At 39.5% G+C, this 22,661-nt stretch overlaps 1 protein-coding gene across 2 annotated transcripts in view; it reads left to right on the top strand.

Annotated features, from left to right (window-relative positions):
• The window catches only part of lrrtm4l1 (leucine rich repeat transmembrane neuronal 4 like 1), a 55,226-nt gene that overhangs the window by 5,555 nt on the left and 27,010 nt on the right, over positions 1-22,661 (top strand). For both annotated transcript variants that reach the window (XM_071466588.1, XM_071466589.1), the window contains one exon: positions 11,264-12,894. In XM_071466588.1, the coding sequence (XP_071322689.1) occupies positions 11,264-12,894 (1,631 nt within the window). The remainder of the gene's footprint in view (positions 1-11,263; positions 12,895-22,661) is intronic.

Below are 22,661 nucleotides of genomic sequence, written 5' to 3'. Positions count from 1 at the left end.
ATAAAACAGCAGATATCAAGACAAAATAAAATCTCTACACTGTTTCATAACTTTAATGCTTTTTCTATATTTCACAGATCCTCATGAACATGATGTCAGATGAAAACACTGCAGCAACAGATAATTACAGTTTTAATGGGAATATAAAACAGTGCCCTGACATCTCAGATTTAGATTATTACTTTTTATTTCCATTTTTTTTTAAACATCTCTGAGATTGTGTATTCTAAAACATCATTTATACATGTTTCAAATAGTAGGCTACACAAACACACTTTAAGTGTATTCGTGCTGGACATTTATGAGGCCACTGAGAGTCACTCCAGTATCCAGCCGGGCAGTTGCTGAGGGACCGCTGTAGGCAGCAGACCAGCATGGTTTGGCTGAAACTCCACTAAAAAGTCACTTTTCCAAGTGGACTTCCATCCAGCACTTCTCATTAAGGGCTGCCTTTTTTCCACAGGGGGTGACTGTCACGGCCACACAAAAACTGCTGGTGTAAAGACATTGACATTCAAAAATAGCCAATTAACCTTTTTTTAAATGTTTTTCTCCGAGCAAATTATATTTTACACCCTCGACAAATAGAGTATGAGGTTTCTACAAATGGGCTGTTAAAGGTAGTGGCTTCCATGTGACAACTGTTTGCTTTTGAGATGTAATTTCGTTGTTTGTCGATGGGAAGCTTCACTTAAAAGCTTTATGAGACATCACTTAGAGCAGAGATCTAAATTGTTTCTAGAAACACAGAAACACTTACTGTGCAGACAAGAAACAGATAATTTAATAAAATCAATGAACAATGCATGAATTATTTAGTTATTAAGCAAAAACGCTAAACATGATCCAGTACCAGATAATCAGATTCGAGGATTTGTTGCTTTTCCCTGTTTTATATCACTGGAAATTTAATCTCTTTATTTCTTGAGCTGTTGGTCGAAAAAAAAAAAAAATAAATAAAATAAAATAAATAAAAAACAAGCAATGTCGAGAGAGAACAATTAATCAATTCATTTAAAAAAAATCATCGTATTAAATAATCATGGAAATAATCATCAGCTGTAGCTAAGTGTTTAACTTGAATTATAAAAAGAAATGTGTTAAAATACTAAACTGCATTGGTGCTGCTACCCTCAGCCCCCATGTCTCTTCCAACAAAATGCCAGATGTACTCAAATTAAACTTACCTTTGTTCATTTAATGTCATTTCTCTGTTTTAAAGTTCTTGAAATAGAGTTTCTGTGTCCGAGCCAGTTCCCGCTGCTTTAATTGCCAGGCAAAATCTACACGTACAAAGTGAGGAGTACGTTTCACTTGGCTGGTCCTGGGCTTTGAAAACCCTGAAAAATTTTGAAATGTGAAGAAAATTTCACTTTTTTTTTTTTTTTCTTTTTTTTTTTTAACATCTTAAACAGACTGAAATTCCAAGAATACAGAATAGTGCCCAATCCTGCTCTTATTATTAAAGCTGTCCTTCCAGCAAAGATAATGTTATAGCACCCTGTTACACACCCACACCCACACACACACAGGATACATTTCCCTTTCCCCCCCTCTGTCTGTCACACACACACACATTAATAATTGTTCGCTTTCTATTGCTCCCTCTATTTCCCTGTCACAGTCTAACCGGCGGCTTCTCCAATTTCCTTTATTTTCTGTTGGTTACATTTCCTCTCTCTCCCTCTCTGCTGTTCCCTGCAGCACTCCCTCAGACCCCACAGGCTGTTAGCTTTACTGTAGCTACCACAGCTAATTATACTAGTCTTTCTCTTTCTTCCTCCTACACCTCGTTGATTTGAATGTTTAGACTCATGCAAATGTCAAACACAATTGAAATGAAATTAGTTTTCACCAAGAAGCGTTTTACCTGTTAGTTTCCCATAATAACCCACAGCTTAAAGCTCTTTTACTGAGCTAAATCGCTGTTGTTCTCCTTACCTAGAGTTTGATACCGGAGCATTAATTCAGAGATGCAAACACACACCTGCATCACAGGTGTTTTGTTATACTGTATAACCGTTAAAAGCTACACCCACCAGCCAATCCCAATCAAGAATTCTCAGTCGGGCATTTTAATCGACAGACATGACCCCCTGCACCGCTGCACTGCACTTCTAGTGAGAAGCTGATGTATGTTACAGGCAGTTTCTCTTGTGGATAAATAAGAATTCTATATGTTGCTAATCCCATTGATCTGGAATCTATACACCTAATCATGTCATTAGTCCCTTTAAGTGGTAATAATTCAGGCCCCTTCTCATTTTCCTATAATGTGGCCCGCAGTCAAAGCGTGAGCAAGCTGTCCATCTTCATTCCCCTCTTTCACTGTTCTGCTTGAGCAGGTCTTGGGCTCACTAAACCTCAGTTACTACATCCCTCACAAATCCAGACAGAATAACTGAGCTAACAAGACTGCTCATTTCATTTTCACTTTTTAATGGATACTGCCCCATTTAAGCTGTATTTTGCCATTAATGGTGTGATATTCTCCAGCTGAGCTCTATTTTCCATATATCTTGTTCCTGTTGTACAGTATAGTGTGCATGTAGGACTGGCTGCTCCTCCCATCTCCCCATGTATGTGCATTTACAGTAGTAGTAAAATAAGCTTTTATCATAAATTTTCTGTTTTTTATTTTTTTACTGCTTCATGCTTTTGGTGTGAGTTGAAATTACAGCTGACTCCAATTTTCAAATTAATGGGTGTAAAATAATGGGTTTTAAGTGTGTAAAAGGTACTTCATTTCAATATTGTAATGCCAGTGTGTCCAATTAATCTCCCTTGCACGATGGACCCTGTGACTGGCACTATTTCACATACTACTGTGCCCCTGAAAATATTTTTAATTTTATGTGCCTTAAATCTGAGTGAACACACTCAATAATGTAATATATCACACATACTGCCGTGCCCTACAATTTTGCTTGCCTAAGCGTAGTCACACATCACACACTTTAAAACCCTTCGCTTCCATGTCAGGGGAGGAAGACAGTCGAAGAGGGAAGGGAGGGCAGGAGTGGAGGACATAAAGTGCATATCTGAAGCTTTAAGGTCTATAAAAATATGTGCTATCATATTTGATATAATACTGTTATTTATCTTCAGACTAAAGCCTCCTAGGTCTGTGGTGATCAGTCTTTCACTAAATCATATCCCATCTCTGAAGATTATACTTTCATATACACCGATCAGCCACAACAATAAAACAGGTAATGTGTTTTAATACAGTGTAAATTTATATTCACGTTTGTTAGATAACCACAGTGCACATTGTATGCATATGCAGTAGAAAAAGGTGGGAATAAGGGGTTAAAAAAGCCATACACATTTGTAAAATGAGTGAATATAGAAAAAGTTGATTTTACTTTTCTGCCAGTCAATAACCTTGAAAAGCTGCTGCAAACAAACACGCACACTCTTCCATTTAATGTGTGTAACCTGTGGTACAGTAGACCATTTAATAAGAAATAGCAGATATATTTTGTTTTCTTGCGCACTTTTCATTTCTATGAAGTGCCCCAGCGTGCGGCCTTAGCACTGTTGGCCAACCCACTTGGGCACTCTGGGTAATAGCCTTTGCATCAGTGCTCAGAGCACCATGCATTCAAATGAAATATCAACTTGTCGCACGGCCAAGGAAGACGACAGCTGACTCTGCTGGGCCTGCCAGAATCCACTCTGTCCTCGGGGGGGGGGGGGCAGTCACACTTTTATGAGATTTCAGAGAGGTTGCCATTGGAATCTGACCTTAGATGAGGTAATTGGGGAAGAGCTGTATTTTAGGAATTATATAATAATTTAACTTTTGCTGTCTTCTGCATTTTCAATGCAAACCCATTTTAGTTGACGTTTAAGTGTGCATCTGACTTCAGCAACCTTCTCCCAGACGGTGAGAAGTGGAGCCTGGGGGGACACTTGAGTACGGAGCCTGTTCTTTAATTGATATTTATTGGCTGCAATTGCGCCTTTATCAGATGCAAATTGTGCTGAAGTGTTACTCGTTGCACACAATAAAATCAATGTGCTCCAGTTTGCTTGGAGGAGTAGCCCTCACATCCCGTCCTTCCACAAGTGCAATCAAGGGCATCACTTTGTGTTGAGAAGTGGTGGAGACATAAGGGCTCAGATGGAAAAACATTTTTTAAACGGTCTTAAACATCTGCGATTTTAAGCAGCGTAACGGGGGGATTGGTATGGTCAGAGCTGACAATTACTGCAGGAAAAACATTGCATAACGGCACATCAAAAGGGCAGACAAAAGGGTAGACAAAATAAAAATACTCCGCATAAAATGCACTTCCACCACACAAATAACACTCATCCATATAAATCACATCCACAGCTGCAGCACCATGTCAATCAAGTAGCTATAAACTCTCTGTGCAATTTTACACTTCAAAGTGTGTTTACAGGTCGTGGGGAGCAGGCTACTCCCGCAGTGTGAAAAAAAGTTGCATAAATCTTTCTGTGGCTTCAGAGGGAGCTACGTCTAAACTTAGAAACTGTCTCCAGCGATGTCACTTGTGTCAGCATTGGGGGGGTCTGAAAACTACTAAGGGTAGATTTAATCTAGCATTATGGACTGTATTTATATATCTATTTGCTTTAACTATAGATTCAATTTTAATCAAGTCACCACCATTCTAGACTCATATTTAGCCAAGGACAAACCAATGATACAGTTTTTAGAGGATTTCAGGAAAGCTTTGCTGGCTGAGTGACATAGTTAGATTACTTGCAGAAAGATTAGAGATAGGCTCATGTAGGGGTGGGCAGTCTGGACAAAAGATCATATGACAATCTTTGTGGGTAGAATCACAATCCACAATCTGTAGCCTGTTTCTGCCCTGATTTTATTGTGAAAAGTTGTGATTCATATGTTTCCACCACTTTGACACTTCTTTCAGGTGTTTGTGCACTTGCTGCTATTCTTTATCTACAATGCTGTCTTCTGTTTATGAATTATTATTATTATTTATGAGGTGGTATATGTAAGTATTTTAATTTGAAAGTGCAGTCGCTTACCTGGCTAGTCCTGCATCCTGTTTCCCTGTTTGCAGTCAGGTCTGTCGTCCTGCGGACAGACTGCAGCTGGTGACGGTATTTCTTGTTCTGCTCCGATGAAGACCTTGTACACGTGCCAAACTCATCGAGGATGCAAAGCTGAACAAGGACTGCTGTCACCAGCTGCAGTTAGTGGGCTACCTGTTTAATAGTTAACAACTGGCTGGTTAGTGGTGATCGAACTTCTAAATATAGCACCTTTTAAAGACGCAATCTGTACGATTCATTTGAAAAGTAGATCATATGCCAACGTGAGATCACCAGATCGCCCACCCCTAGGCTCAATTCACTACCATTCTGTGACTAAAATGAATCTTTGCAACATGATGGTAAAACTCACAGCACACCGCAGCAAACAACTTGAGATTTGGAAGTTTCTTCAGAACGGATTTACCTTTGTGATAATTACACTCAGGTTTACCTCTGTGTTAATGTAATACAAGTTGTTTAAATCTCCAAGATTTAACTTCTACAAGATATGAAATCTTCAAAGCCCTCCAGCTCTGATTGGTCATGCTCTACTAAGAAGAGGGGGCCAGGTAAACAGATGTGTGGGGCTTACCACATGAGATCAAATCTGTTCTGAAGGGGAACAGATTTGATAGCAGTGCCTGCATGAACAGTGGTTGCAGTATTTTAATGATGCTTTAGGTTCAAAAATTCCTGTCCTTTCTTCAAATGTCCTTTTCTGTCTAATCCCAACATTGCCATTTTCCCATTAATGATGATTACTAATACATACATCCTTTAATTTCTAATACTCCACTGGTTTCTCATAACAATTGTGACTGAAGAAAAGGGTGATAATTTTACACAGTGTACCTTTTTGTACAACATCTGATGCATGAAACCAGGGGAAAAAACCTGAGTGGTGCTAATGATTGAATAATCAATCTGTACTCAAGTGAAAGTCTCTTCATTCTGAGTTGTAAAGCCTCTCATGGGAGCCCAATGTACACATGTCCAGTGGATTTTTATTACCCCCCCCCCGCCCCCGTCTATGCAGAAATCCAGGCTGAACCGATGCATGCTAATTAACGATGCTGTCATGCAGAAAGCCAGTGGCTGAATACTGTGGCTTTCTATCACATCATACAGCCTGGGGTTTTCTGCCACATAAAATATGCCTGAATACTCCTCCATGTGTTTGAGGGGCACATGCACGCTTGGTCCCAGATGTAGTTTGCTTTCCCTGCAGGTTCACAACAGACCCTTCTAAATGCTCCAATGAGATTATCATTTAGAGAAAACTGATGAGTGTGTATGGTGTTATAGATACTTGGCCAGATCAGGGAATACCTAATGGAGGTGATGGAAGCGGCGGTGGATCTATTGCTCAGAGGACTCAGGGGATTTATTTATAGTGCACATTTTCACATAGTGAGTATCTTAACTCATTCTCATATACTCACCATCACTAGACATCATTTACCTTCTCTATCGCTTCACTTCCTTCGAGTGCTCTGCTTTACATTTGCACTCTGGCATATTTTGCATTATGTGTTGCTGTTTTTACTTTGAGGATAAAGTTTAAGCATAAAGTTTAGCACAACATTTGATTGCTCTTGTGGCTGTTAGAGGAGAATCTCAGAATTACTAACAGTGATGACATTTCTGTACCCCATAGCGTGGTTGCCATTTTAACTACTGAACTCCTACACTTACTTGAAAGAAAATCACCTGGATTTTCCCCAAGTGTTTATTTTGATGCTGATTCAGATGCAGGTGAATCTTTTTTTGACATTATGTTTTTCAGCCTCAGCAGAGCTCTGTGGTCTCTAAGTACTTTCTAAAAGTCACATGGTAATTGTGGTCAGGGAAGACCCCCCCAACCCTTGTTCTCATCAAGGTGTTACAAGGCCTGGAATAGAGTTAGCCTGTGTACATGAGAGCCAACAGAAACAATCCAGCCACAAGTAGTAGCCCACGCTATCATTACTGTGATATGCTCCATGGCATTGCTGGCATCAAGCCAACTAGTGATAGCAACATTTGCCGAACAAATTCATGATATGGGTAACATTAAGTTATCCATTACCTGCTGTAGTCTACTGTATTATGCCTAAACACAAATGTAACATTATGTAGCCATGAGTTTACTCACGCATTTAGCAGCTCGCAAGGTTCTGCTCTTGGTAAAGCCAGACCAGCGTTGGCTCAGTGGTTGGACTGTGAAAGAAATTCAACCTTGGACTTATCCATTGCAACCAGCCACACAAGTGACACAGACAGAGCTGATAAAAACTTTATAAGATTTATGGATGTTTTGACGGTCCACTGGCCATCCAGGATTTGAGGCGGTTGTCCCCATAACCACTTCCCCTGTGCTCTGTCTTTTCTCTAGCATTGTCAGAGGCCGTTTTAGATAAAAAAAAAAACAAAAAAAAAAACAGGGTTTCTCCAGTGGAGGAAATTCTGGAAGGTCACTTTCACCTAATCACTGTCTACTGCACTGTGCCATCTCACCTCTGGGCAGTCCCTGTGTGTATATATATATGTGGGGAGGGCTGGTGGTTTAACAGGAGGGACTGACGTGCACAAACATGAACACATACATGCATTAACATGTCTGCCAGACCGGATACCAAAACAAAAAACAGAGAAGCTCAGATTACAACACATACAGAGGGGGTGTGACTTCGTTCTCTGCTCAGGATGTCATTGCCATGACTACACTATATCTTTACAAAGTGAATAGCTGTTTGCTACTATATTATTGTTTAAAATAATTTACAGAGCCTTTAATGTTACACAGGGCCCAGAAACTATAACATCCAAAACCAAGTTACTTCTCTTCTATTGTCTCATTAATTGCAATTGCTAGGAAGAAATTTCAGCGGCAAGAACTGCTGAACAAATTCAAAAGCTATTCATTTAATTTGGATGTATGTATAACAGGAGAAAATTTCATCTGCTCTAAAATGTCATTTTGAACATTTTTTTGTGTTTGTTTGGCTGTTTCAAGGCTCAATACAAACCTGCCTGCACAGAGGTATAGTATAATTATATAGCGTGTGATTAATGCAGATCGTGTGCCACACTGCATGGTTGCTACCCATTTTAGCATGAAATTGTCACAGTGTTGTGTGGCACCCCTCAAGTTGTGGTATAATGGTGCATACTAATGTGGTGTGCATACTATATCCCACAGCAGGTTAGCACACAGAAATGATGCCATATATTAAAGCTAAATATAATGAACATTTACAGGAGGTATCACACAAACACTTAACACACTGTTTACTTACAGCTTTCTGTGGACTTGTCATTGTGAATGCATACTCCAGAGGCTGATTACAATAAACATGATGTACAAACTTACAAACTTGCATTATCAATGAATGCATTTTCCCACCATCATTATATCATTATCATGTCTGTCTGTCAGCAATGTTCTGTAAAACTACATGTCTCTCCAAAACTCATGTAACACATCCTACCAGTAATTTGATGCATCTCTGTTTGTATTAATGTCATTAACCTGTGTCATTTTATAAACCTTGTTCAAAGTGTGTGTGTGTGTGTGTGTGTGTGTGTGTGTGTGTGTGTTTGCTCTTGTACTGGTCTTGTGAGGACCACTTTCAATTTTACACGTTGAGAGTGAGGCCATTTATGGGAAGCTGGGACATTTTGTCCACAACTGGCCTCTTCAGAGGGCTGTTTGGTGGTTAGGAGTTGTTTTAATGGCTGAGGTTTGAATTAGGTTTACTGTACGTTAAGATAAGGGTTTTGGGGATGTGTCAGCAGTAGAAGTTGGTAATGCATTGTGTCAGTGAGCCTCCTCACAACTGCAGTAGTACACTTGTAGTATGCGTGTTATACAATTGGAACAGTTCCTTCTGGGCAGCTAACATCATTATATTTCAGTATCCATAACACTAGACTTGAGGAATCTGATTTCTTTGTTCTGTCAATGTGTGTTTTATTGACAGCCCATGTGTAAGAGATGGGTGAAGATGTGCGTTTTTTATACACAATATTTGTAGACTTGTAGCCTGAAGCCCTATGCAAAAACAACACTTCAAGGACAACTTAAATGCGCTGTAGAGTTCAAATGAAGACATTAATAACTAAGAAGACACAAAACCCTGAACAGATAAGTCAACCACCATCTAATAATTACATAAATAATTGAATATACAGAAAAATGATATAATGTAATTAATCTCTCTCATGCACACACAAACACATAAGCATACATTATAATCTCAGCAATCCAACAAATGATCATTTTTACCACCACACATTAACAAACTTCCTAAACATGATCAGCATTTATTATTAGAAAAGTCTTGACCTTAAATTTCCCTACAATATAAAAATTCTAATTAGATCTCCATTGCAAATACTGCGTTTTACATTTCCACAATACTGCATGTGAGGCCTGCCTTTACTCACTTCTTCCTCACAAGCACTGCTATTTCAGCCTGTCCGAACAAAATTCACCCTCCCCCTCCCTTTGTTCCATTGTAGACTAGCTCTTCATTGTTAATTGTCAAATCTGTGGCTGTAAGCAGCAAAACAGCTGCACGAGTGCGAGGGAGAGATGCCTGAGGGGAGGCAAAAACACATTTGAGAGCAGCACAGTTGTGAGAAATGAATATTCGTAGTCTGAGCATTACTCAGAGTGAGACTAGAAGAGAGCCCTGGGTCAAGGGTGTGTCCCTTGACATATTGTGCAGTCAAATTCTATTAGGTCATCGACACATCTTTCAAAGTGTTGGAACTGTACTGCATGATGTGAAACTTTAAATCAAACTAGATTGTTAGATTATAGGGCTGACTGTCAGCTTTAATGTAAGAGTGTTTTTACATCAGGTGACTCACTTGGCCTTAAAAAACCTTGAATGCCTCTTGCCTTTGCAGCTAGAATCAGTTTCATGCTGCTATGTCCATAAATTGAAGGCTATGTATGTGAAGAGGGGCCATAAGTACATAAAACACCCTCAAGGCAGAACCTTTACTCTGTCAGTCGTTGCATTTTCATGGATTGTAAGTGTTAATGTTGCAACTGATCCTGATAACAAGTTTTAAATTACTCTTTTGAGATTGTTAGCAGCAAGTTTCAGTTGCTCATTTGCCAGGTTGATAGGCTAATAATTACAATTACAAATAATTCACAATGTGGAAGCCTTCAACTATACAGTTTATGCTTTTGCAAATGTATTTGGAAGAATTTTAAAAATCAGTGGAGGTCCTTGACTGTTGACCATTAATGGATTTTTGGACTGTGTCACTGCCATTACCCAAGCAGGTGAAAAAACATAATTCTGCAAGGAGAATAAGAAGTATCAGATAATGTCTGTAGCAATAGGGGTCAAAGGGGTCTTGCACATAATGTCAAAGCTAAATGTAGAGAGCTTGTGCAAAAATAGTACTTTTTCACATAAACTTCTCAACTCCTTGGAGTTCTTGGTTGTTTCACAATTAAGCAGTGAATCTATTGGAATCTACACCCATAACAGATGTGTGGAATATTTGTCCAGCTGTTCATCATCCTTGAGAAGTCTGTGTTCAGAATATTAATATTTTTGTGGACAGCAACAGTGTACAGTGCACTTTTGCAGGAACCAGTGTTGTCACCTCTGCTCATATACAAACAAATAAAAAGGATGGTATGGAAAGTATAGATTGTGATTTCTGCTGTAGCTGCTTTAAGAGTGAGTACCAGTACTGAAGGATCCAAAAAACAGGCTGTTGTCATTATTCAATTTATATTAGTGCATTAGTAGTTTAAAAAAAAACAGTATTTTAAAACATGGTGTCCTAATTTGGACTGTGAACATATGTCCCCCACTGCATTATCACTGATGATAAGAGAGACTCACATTGTCACTGGTGAGAAGATGCTGACATGTAATTCTTCACTGAGTATAGGAGAAAGAAAGAACTCTATGAGATCTGTATCTTTTAATGTAGCAGATTTCATATTTATTCCTTTTTCAACTGGATCTTTTTCCAGAAGATCATCCTCTTTTAAAACACCTGAGAGTCTTTCATCTAGTTTTTCCATTCAAATGATTCAGCTCTTCTGGTAACTATTTAACAAAGAACTTCGAATGATTACTCACAAGTCATGAATCATTTTTGCTTGACAAAGATGCTGAATTTTTGTTTAGTCCTTGGCTTTTTTGAATATAGTTCCTCAATATGTGATATGACCTTCAGTAAATTCCTGTCTTATATTCTCTTACAGGTCCACTGCTGTGTGATGGACGACTGACACACCTCCTCTTTCCTCTCCTACTCCTCTTGCGGGCTCCCCTGCTGTTCAGCTTTGGTGAGCGTACCTGCCCCAACAGCTGCCGATGTGAGGGGAAAACTGTCCATTGTGATTCATCTGGCTTCATAGATGTCCCAGAAAACATCTCAATAGGCTGCCAAGGCCTCTCCCTGCGCTACAATGAACTGCACACCTTGCTACCATATCAATTTGCCCACCTCAGCCAGCTTCTCTGGATTTACTTGGACCACAATCAGATTTCAGCCGTTGACAGTCGAGCATTCCAGGGTGTCCGCAGACTTAAAGAGCTGATACTGAGCTCCAACAGGATCACATCCCTGCACAATTCAACATTCCATGGGATTCCCAATCTTCGCAGTCTGGACTTGTCCTACAACAAATTGGAAATCCTGCAACCAGGTCAATTCCATGGCTTACGAAAACTGCAAAACCTACACCTACGCTCAAATGGTCTCTCCAACATCCCGATTCGAGCATTCCTTGAGTGCCGAAGTTTGGAGTTTCTTGATTTGGGCTATAATCGAATCAAGGCTCTTACTCGCACCACCTTTCTGGGCCTACAGAAGCTGATGGAGTTGCACCTGGAGCACAACCAGTTCTCACGGATCAACTTTTTTCTGTTTCCCCGCTTAGCCAACCTGAGATCACTTTATCTGCAGTGGAACCGCATTAGGGTGGTTAACCAGGGCCTTCCATGGACTTGGTATACGTTGCAGAAACTTGATCTCTCAGGAAATGAAATCCAGACCCTGGACCCAGCTGTGTTCCACTGCTTGCCCAACCTTCAAGTCCTCAACCTGGAATCCAACAAATTGTCCAATGTATCTCAGGAGGCGGTGTCAGCATGGATCTCACTAACCTCCATCAGCCTTGCTGGGAACATGTGGGATTGTGGAACTGGCATATGCCCGCTTGTGGCTTGGTTGAGGAATTTTCGGGGAAGTAAAGACACCACTATGATATGCAGCAGTCCAAAGTATCTCCAGGGAGAAAAAATTATGGAGGCCACGAGGAACCATGGTATTTGTGAGGAGACTGATTATGTTCTGACTGAAACACCCTCACCAATGTCAGAGCTCATCTCTGAAGCCACTGCTGAACCAACCTTTGCCCCTACTAGCAGCTCTCCACCCATGCCACCAAGCAGCACCTTTGGTCCCCTCCCACCACTCAGACCTCGACCTATTCCTCATCCTACCTTTCCGGGGCATATGAGCAAAAACCCTAGAGACTCAGTTGCTCGCACTCGACCCACTCACATACCACCCCCAGAGATAGAGCACATGACTCTGCACAAAGTGGTAGTGGGCAGTGTGGCACTCTTCTTCACCATGTCCCTAATCTTGACAATTATCTATGTGTTGTGGCGGCGCTACCCGGGTGCAACCAGGTTGCTGCAGCAGAGATCCATGGTGGGGCGGAAGCGTCGCAAAAAGAGTCCAGAACCGGAGCAGAACCTGAGCTCCCAGCTCCAAGAGTATTACATGAGCTACAACCCTGCTGCCACACCAGAAGCATTGGAGGTGCTAGGCAATGGCACTGGTTCCTGCACTTGCACAATTTCTGGCTCCAGGGAGTGTGAGGTATGATCCATCGCATCAGCCTAAAAATAAAAACTCAAAATCAAAATACAAAGGCTCAACACAGAGGTAAATCTTTTATCAAGTATACCCTCTAAAAAGACACTGTTGAATCCCAGTTAAGCACCCTTGACTCTTTGTTCATAACATGCTTGACTTCAAATGTTAGATGTCTCCAATTATTCAGGTTTTTACTCTTAAATTGAATCTTGAATTGGAAACTAGAAGAAAACTAATCTGATCCAGGGGAAGGAATCTATACCTCAGGTTCAGAGGACCACATTATGAATATAATGCAATACTGACTTTTGTGTTGTCTGAGATCAATAGAGTGTAGCTTTAATTGTTGCTCAGCAACACACTATTTATCTCTGTAGTATTTGTTATCTAAATTCTCACACTCCTCAAGGTTAGTCCACTTGGGGAACCATGACTAATTGGACACTGTCTAACTATTATACAGGCACCACTCCACAGCAGCATTGCATGGGTCACACATGTTTATATGAATATGAATATGTGTGGCATTTGTGTTTGTATGTGTTTGGGGGGGAATGTCTGCACTGTTACGTTAATGTGAATGCACAGAACTTATTTTGCTGGAAATGTTCATTTTTTATTATCAATGCAAACTTTCAGACTGTCATATTAAGCTTATTGTGTGACACAACATTATCAGTTTGTGCAACATTCACAGCAAGAGCCGATTAGGTGCATTGATATAGATCAGAAGTTTTGCTTGAACTGCATTGTTTGAATAGCTTTAATTAAACAACATTCTTGTTCATTACAAGCTTGAACAGTTATAGGAGACTTAAGGTTTGTGATCTGCATGGTCTTAGGTATGGATGTGCACTGTAACTGCCCTTCAGTGTTAAACAGGGTGTATCTTCAGTTGTGTGGGGGAGATTTATAGTAATCTAAACAAAGGCGAAGCTGTACAAAAATTCCAAACACTTATATTATGGCTTAAATCTGGATCTCTCTGCTGTGATAAGGAGCATATTTCTAAACCTGTGTAATTACAATCACCTTCCCAAAAACACAAAAATTGTAGGTTGTCTTGTAAAATGAAACATATATATGAGAGCTTCACCAATGGGTTTAAAAGGTTAATTAAAACACTGATTGCTAAATATGTTATTTAAAAAGATGTCAAAGATACTACTAAGAACATGACTGAGGCCAAAGGATATAACACCACACCAAATTGCAATTTCTGTCCCTGTTACTTTAAATCACAGTACATTTGACTCAATTTTCATAGTCACTCAAAATGTAAGTTATAAACTGTGCACTCAAAATGTCATTATATCATTATTGTGAAGTTACAGTATATTATACAAATGGCAATAAGAAAAAGGTCACTTACATAAATATTTGAAATGAAAATCGATATCCTTCTTCCAAATCATTCAAGACAAATTATTGTTGTCACTGTACCTTAGGGCTGGGCAGTTAACCAAGAAAGCATCAAAACAGATATTAGAGATTTTTAAGCAGCAACAGTTTAATGGACGGCTACAACATGACATATATGATAGATTCCATCTCAACACTTCCTACCGTTGCAGCCCAACTGTCTACTACAGGAGAACGACTGGTTTGACGTAGCAGACTATTGGAGTGCAACGGTAGGAAGTGTTGAGATGGAATCTACACATCATGCTGTAGCCGTCCCTTCAACCGTCACTGCTTAAAGTCCATATTTTGAACCTCACACCAACTTAAACTTGCTCATGTTGGTTAATTCTATTGATACTTGCCCCAGTACATGCGGTAATAAACTGTCCAACTAATTTTGGTCTATGCTCACTTAAAGCAAAGCTGGTGAGCCCAAACACTCTAATCTTCAACGGTAGGAACACACTGCATTGCGTGTGCATGGCGGCCATGTCGCTAACCTGCTGCGGCTCCCACGCATGTGTGTGTTCACACCGGCTGCTTGTCTGCTGCGTCGCTGCTGCTACTGCCAGCTCTGACTTTCTAACACCGAGTTTGCCTTTCAGTAACAGCCATCCATACTCAAATGTTGGATTTCTTTTCATTATAAACCTTATTAACCTTATTTACCCTTGTTCAGAGCAAGACACATACACACACACACACAGAGGGAGAGAGAGAGAGAGAGAGAGAGCGCAAGTGAGAGACAGAGAGAGAGATCGCAAGCAAGAGAGAGAGCGAGAGAGAGAGCAAGCAAACGAGAGAGAGAGAGAGAGAGAGAGAGAGAGAGGTAAAATAGTGCCCTTCACTTGTTATTGACATAATATAATTATAGCCTACACTGGGTTTCTGCCATGACCATATCGTACATGTGGCTTCAGTTGTCTCCATGTGCAGTTGCAAAAATAGTTAAAAATGGTTAAAAAAACCAATATATTCTATTTTTCAGACATATTCAGATACAGACTAAACATTGAAACTATAGTGAAAGGTGTCAGTTTATGTAATGTTACTGGTGTGATGTGAATATATCTATCAACCATCAACAGGTGACTGTTCCCTGTCTAATTTTGCTGAAAGATAAGCGAGATGCTGAATCTTTAGATCGCGTGAAGCAGTCATGAGGTGTGAGACACCAATAAACCCCAAAGTAATCATTCGTTAATCGTAACCGATGATAATATAATCATGGTATTGATTTAAAGTCATATCTACCAGCCCTACTGTACCTCATTGCAGTTTTTCCTCCTATACAGCAAGAATAACTGATTATGTGAAGAGCAGGAGATGTGTTTTCGATGGTACCTGTCAGTATTACGGCACTGAGCGAAGGTCAGATAAATTTCAACCAAGTCAGTCCATTCTGTATGAATCAGAAGCACTTCCAGCTATTACCTTTTTACATGTGATGGTAAAACATGTTCTCAAGCTTCTCTTTGTAGTTACTGCAATTTTTTCCATTACATCTTTCTTCAACATCTGTGTCCTGAAGGAAAGTTTGACCGATAGTTTAATTACATAAGCCTTACCATGTACCACAGTAGTGGGATTGTAGTATTTGTGATGATTGTGATTACATGGGTAATGTATAAGCAGTTTTAAAAGGCAGTGCTTAATAACAGTATTGTGAGACCAAAATTATTTCTGAGGTTTCTCGATGCACAGCTGAAAGAAACTGTCTAATTCACTGACACATGGCCATAACCGAAACTGCAATTTAAGTTTGCAATCTTTCACATATGACTTAGTAAGGTAGCAGCTAATTAAGCATTAAACAGTCACTATTTTCTAGGTGCTCTCTTTGAGTGAAGGAACACTTCAAAGGTACAGTCCAGTGGTGGTTAAGGGGTGAACCCAGTGTTAAATCTAAGACCAATTAGGCTGCTCTCCATGGAGAAAGTTTTGACTCCTCTCAACAATTCAGCAGTTCCACTTAACTTATTTCTTGTTTCAATTGCAACTCATGGCAGGGGCTAAGAATTTTTTTTTTTTTTTTTTGAATAAAAAGTTTGCAGAGGAAAACTTTGTGCTACAAGATGAGGCACAGCTTGATTTGACTCCATCCACTCATCCAAAAACATATAAAAGAATGATTATCTTTGCTTTTTTAAACACAGAACCAGGATTATGAGCATGCTCAGTGACATCTGCCCTGTTCTGAGCCACTCTCCAAAGAGTTGCAGAATATCCTCAGAATAAACAAAGCTGGGGCTTGTGCACTGTGCATGAAAAAGAGAACGTAAATCATTGTTTTTGTATGCTTGCTCATCAGAGACCGCTAACTGTAAGTTGAGCAAGGCCATGATTTTCAATGCCCTGATTTTTGCAGTTTCACATCCAAAGTTCGGTCAAGTTTAACCTTGACGTCTAATACGGTGACTGCCGTGGTGGTCAAGTGGCACTGACAGGCTGCAGAAGTTATGGCAGTGACAAGGTCACTGTGGAAAAGAATGTCGGAGGTCAATTTTGTGCCTCTTTGAATTCAAAGTTATCTGCCTCATCTCTGCAGTCCCTCTGGGACTTAGGTAAAAAACTAAACAATGGCAGAAAATTTATATTGTGATTATTTACATTTCAAAGTCATCTATAGCATCCAAGCTGACTGCTTTCTAGAATAGGTCAAAAAACACACTAATGATTTGCTTGATGTCTGTTTGAAGAAACATATATTTGAAAATATTTTCCAAACCTGTCATTAATGTATAATCTACTTAAACCTGCTGCCATGTTCTATGCTAAATATAATCTAATATGTCATAAACAAATTCACATTATGACATGCTGATTTATTCTGCAACCTGAAAACAGGCTCACAAAAGGCTGAGAGACCCAGGTTTAGGCAGTGTCCTGTGCCTGCTGTGTTAGTCATAGATTTGGAACCAATACACAGCTTGATGGCAGTTTGCTACACAACAAATGGGCTGTTCTGGTTTTCTCACAGCACTGCAAATATTTCTGTAGCAATCAGTGTCAGAGTATTGTCTCTTGCCACATAACTATAATCCAAATCTCATTATGTCAACATCAATCTGTCATTTTTCAGCAACACTGATGGGTGTCTACAGTAGTTTGTTTGGAGTGTGGGGGGGGGGGGGGGGGGGGGTTCTACACTGTTGCTTATTTCAGGTGTTTAATAATTGAAAAACTGGTGTCAGCCTGGCTTACTTTGATGAAAGTGCCATCTTGCTGGTCGGCACAGCTGGCTGTGCCTTTCATTATAACTGTGTGCAGCTCCAGCAGTCCCTGTGGATGGCAATGTGGAAGCACGGACGCCAGCACACATTTACACTGCTGTGGCTAGGTTTTGTCAACACCGGCACAGAATGGTGTTGGAGCCTAGCAGGAAAACAGGTTGAATGGCTAACTGTCTGTTTCAGTTTGGTTTTTAAAGGGTTAGAGACAGGAAACTTAGTCCCTGAAAATTCAGACGGGTGTTGATAAGTTGCATGCAGCTATGTTTGCTGAGATCAGCAAAATCCATCCACTAAGGCTGCACTCACATCTGTACAGAATATAAATATGAGCAGTTGAATGGTAAATACAGTTCTGGCCTTCTTGAGGAGGGGGTATTAGGAATTTCTGACAGCTACAATATCTCCCTCTTGGAGAAAAGAACAACAGAAGTATGAACAAACTGCTCCCAAAATAACTGCAAAGCCATCAGCTCTGGCTAATCCAATGCTAATCCAATCAGCTATATTGTTTACATTTGATAGGTTGGAAATGTTAATGGTTTTAGTATTGAAATTGTGATTTAAAAGAATGCAATTTTCAAAACACCAGAGCCAGAGTTGTAATTGTAACTTACATAATTAACAGTGCCTTAAAAAGTGGGCCTGTGGGAAATCTGTGATTGATTCAAATCATCAATAGTCGTGTAGTTAATCTTCAAAGAAGTGTTGGAGCCAACTCTGATTAGGCAAAGAAAGTAAGTCAGTCCACAGTCTGTGTCATGTCAACAGATCTGTGTCCAAACAAAGTTGTGGATAATGATGTACTTGCCTTTAAAAACAAAGGCCAACACTTCAGTTTTAGCCTGTGGTGGCTGCCAGCAAATTACCGTTACACTTTCATTCCATTACTGCTGTTAACTTTAACTACAAAGCTGTCTACTCCCACACACTTTTCCCTGTTTCTTTCTGTTAGGACAGACAGTGACAGTGAGCCGATTTCGATTTGCATTTCAGTGGACTTTCAGTGGACTTCAAATGGTTTGGCACCAAGTGCACTGTCTGAAAATAGTGACACCTTCTCTATTTACTGAATGGAAAATCTATTCAGAATTGAATTGTGAGAGAATTTCACAAAGCCTTCTACATAAACCGTCTAGTGCTGGCAACAGGTTTAACCACTCTGAAATAAGAGCTGTAATAACCGTCTGTTTTTCCCCATTCTGCTGTCACCTGCTGTCAGTGCAGCATTTTCATAAAGGTGTAAGTTGTCCCACCTTTTCCTGAGTCAGAAAAATGTCAATCAAGCACAGTCTGTACACACCCACGCAGCCATTAAAAGAGGTCTAAGTAGATGACACAAGTGAAAATACTGATGTAGGTGAGCCATGTTTAGCTTTAAACTATGGTTGCGTTGCACACCATTTTACACTTCACTACTGATATTTCACTTCCTGTTCAATGACTGTGATGCTTAAACCTAGTTCTATCCAAGCAATACTATTAATTCACTTTATGAACTGGTTAGCTACATGAATAGTTAAAAAGTAAGTGTTATTTTTAGATAAAAATGCTCCTTGAAAGTAGTGCCTGCATTGGGAGCTGTGAAAAAACAAACCTGACAATGTCCTCTAGTGCTTCAGTGTTACATGGCTGTATTTCCACCACAATAACTGAAAAGAACACTGTTGGTTGCTTTACATTTAAATATTACGCGTCTGTCATTTTCTGCCCTAAATGGCTCATTTTCCACCGGCAAATGGAGAGGTTCTGTTTTAAAACTGCTCTCTTACTGAATGGTTATCCACAAATGGTTTAATATATTTTTCATAAAAAAAGATATGCTGATATTTCTGAATATTAAGAGACTAATATTATCATTCATAAATAGAGCTGATGATAATAATACAGTACAGTATAGTTAATTCCATCAAGGGTTGATCTGGATTTCAATTACAGAACAAATACCCACTTATACCATCCTGCCTCCTCAGTTTAACAACCAATTTGAAACATTAAATAAGCTTTTGAGATAGATTTATTTGACAACAATAAAAAATAAATACGAGAATGTTCTGGCAGTTCTGTCATACAAATAAACTGCTGAAGATAAAAACACAATAAAGCTAAAACCTTATTGCCTTTGTTGTCCTCTCAAGGGTAAATGGCGGTAAAATGGCAGATGTTAAGTCAGGCAAGACAGGTCAAAATGTACCAAATACTGGAAAAATAAATAGTAATACAAACAAATTGTCAAGACAGACAGACAAATTAAATTTATGACTGATGGTCATCAATTATTTCTTTATCAAGTCTCATTTGTCTGTTGCTTAGGATATCCCAGAGATCAGAGCAGCAGAGCAGGTATAAAATTGTATTTTTTCTAATGAAACTCTTGGGCTAAAAGGAATAACATTAGATAAACTACCTCTTGTTGAATAATTATAATGCAGAGGCTAAAATAGTTAAGTGACCAGGAGCTGTATTCTTAACAGCTTTGAAAATGAGACCTAAGGATAATTTTTCTGTTTTTCTCTAAGAAAATTGAGGTTTTGAAAATGTGCCTGATCTAGATACGTTCGAGAATAAGGTTTGGCTATAACCCTAATAAGTTGTTTTGGGACCGTGTTCAACTTCTTTTTAATGAATTAGGACAACTGCTGTACCGGAAGGTTGCAACATACTGTAATCAAAGTGACACTGAACTAAAGCCAAGCCCCTAATTTCTTATTCTACACTATAAAGCAGGACTGCTTTCCTTTCTAAGTGCTTTTAGTGTCATGGCCTTTGCTCAGAGCTGACACTCGGAGATACAACCTGAATAATTAACAGAAGTTTTAGTTAGTATTATTACTAGAGATGGGCCAATCCACATTTTTTCAGTTCTGATCTGATCCGATACACAATTGCCGATACGGATACAAGAGCTCTTTTTACTTTAATATTATAATTATTGTTGGTATTGTGTTTAAGGTTACATCCCATGGCTAAAATAACACACTCCTTCTTATTAAGACGAGTAACGACACTCGGTTGTATAGTTCAGGTGTAGCTGTCTCTAAAATGTATTTTCTGGATGGTAGATTATACCTGGGCTGTAAGTTCTCCAACAGGCTTATCGAGTGTAATGAAGTTGAGCAACTTCTCTGTAATCCCTTTAGCCTTTGGGTTGTCTGCTGGAAGTTTATCTGGAAAGCATCAGTGAGAGTCTGCTACATGGTGGTGTCGTCTTGTCCCTTGGCTAACATGAACTCCTGGTACTCTTTCATGTGAAACCTCTGCAGGTGCTTGATTAAATTGGTTGTATTGTACAAGGCAACTGTACTTCCACCCCTTGGCGCGCTGGCTTTACACACATTACAAGTAGCTTTAAGCGTTTCCAGGCTGACATATCTCCCAACAAATGACGTTTTAGTCAAACCAACAGCTAATGTTATTTGCCCACTCAGTTACACACTGAAGTTGTCGCAGGTTCATAGTAAGATGTGGAATGAGATCTGAATCAGTGATGTGTCTCATATGTTCATAGTCCAGCCTAAGGTGCAGATTGGAATCTGGATCAGTAAGTGGATTGGCCCTGTCCGTCCGGTATCCGAATAGTAAATGACGTCAACATCGGACCCGATACCAATATGGGATCAGATCGGGCCCATCTCAAATTACCTCTAATTGCCTGACCTACCTTGACTGAAAATTCAGGATGCTGTCTTAGCTTGATTCGTGATCCAAATAGAATTGTCTCAGTTTTCCCTAATGAATAGAAATTTTATAATCAGAGAGTCAAACAAAAACTTTCTCACTTAACAAATTTTCAATATAAGTTTTATCTTTATTAGACATTATTAAAACAACATCATCTGCATAAAGACAGGGGTCACATGAAGAGGCAGATTTTCTGCCATGATAAAAAGAATAATGGCCCCAGGATACTCCCCTGAGGGACCCCATAATTCATTGGCTTTTAACCAAAAAGATCAAATTTTGATGTCTACCTGTAAGATAGGACTAACCTTGGTGGCTGCTATAGCTCCTGATTGTGCACAAGATCCCACATTTGACAGTATCAAAGGATTTTTGGTGATCAAGCAGGACCATGCCACAGAGGTTGCCTGCTTCTAACTCCTTGCTGCTAATGCAAAATAAAGGTTTAATTTCTAAATGTTTTTCTAAAACCAGACAATATAACACAATATAATTTGACTTATTACTTACATATTCTTTAGTCTGTTCATGAATGATCCTCTCCATGACTTTTAACAACATGCATAAAATTGGAACCATCCCATAGGGGGTATTGATTTTCTGCAAAGTCTCTAAGGCTGTAAACTTCAAGCCAGTGGGTTTATTGTAGCTTAGTTTGTGAAGTCTTTTAAAAACAGCATTTTTGTCTACTTTGGTAAAAGAAAAAAGAGCTTGGCTGAATCCTACATAGGGACTATCTCTGCAACTGGGCATTATAAAAGACCGAATGACAAGGACATTTCAGTTTTTTTCATTAAAGAACAACTTTTTAGCCACTCTTGGTGACTGCAGCTTTATTATTACTTACTCTATTGCAGCATCTAAAAATATTTCTCTGTGTTATCTTAGTTACAAAAGTACAAAGGACTACATTAAGTGACACTGCTATTCATATTGTCCATCTTGTCTGACACAAGAAACGCATTAATAATGGTTTGGGTAGGAGGTGTAACCCTGGTGGGTCGACTGAAGACCATACAAAAATTGTTTAAATGGATAGTTCGGGTTATTTGACGTGGGGTTTTGTGAGGTAGTCATGCATCATCAGTGTATTACCTACAGTAGATTCAGATCAGAGTGCTACCTGGTAGAAAAGGCAGCAGGGAACACGGCTCAATAGCAGAGTGAGATGCTGCTGTCCATGGGGCCGGCAGAAAAAAATGTGTTTTAAACACTTTTAAAAGAAGTTTACCAAAACAATCCAATATCTGTTTACGCTTCATTCACAATATTTTCAGCGATTTATCTTCCCATGAAAACATCACTGTACTTTGGCACCACATTTTCTCAACCGCTTAACTACCATATCCCTACACACAAAAGCACCTACAGGGCTCACTGTATTACACCACAGCTGCAGTTCAGCTGAGTGAATCAGAAAGAGCTAAACTTTTTTTCTTTTGACCAGGAGATAAA

This window comes from Trachinotus anak, unplaced genomic scaffold (assembly GCF_046630095.1).
Source record: "Trachinotus anak isolate AG129_WGS33_773 ecotype Australia unplaced genomic scaffold, CSIRO_AGI_Tana_v1 ptg000028l, whole genome shotgun sequence".
Lineage (NCBI taxonomy): Eukaryota > Metazoa > Chordata > Actinopteri > Carangiformes > Carangidae > Trachinotus > Trachinotus anak.
The sequence above is the reverse complement of the archived record's forward strand: the minus strand, read 5'-3'. Positions and strand labels throughout refer to the sequence as shown.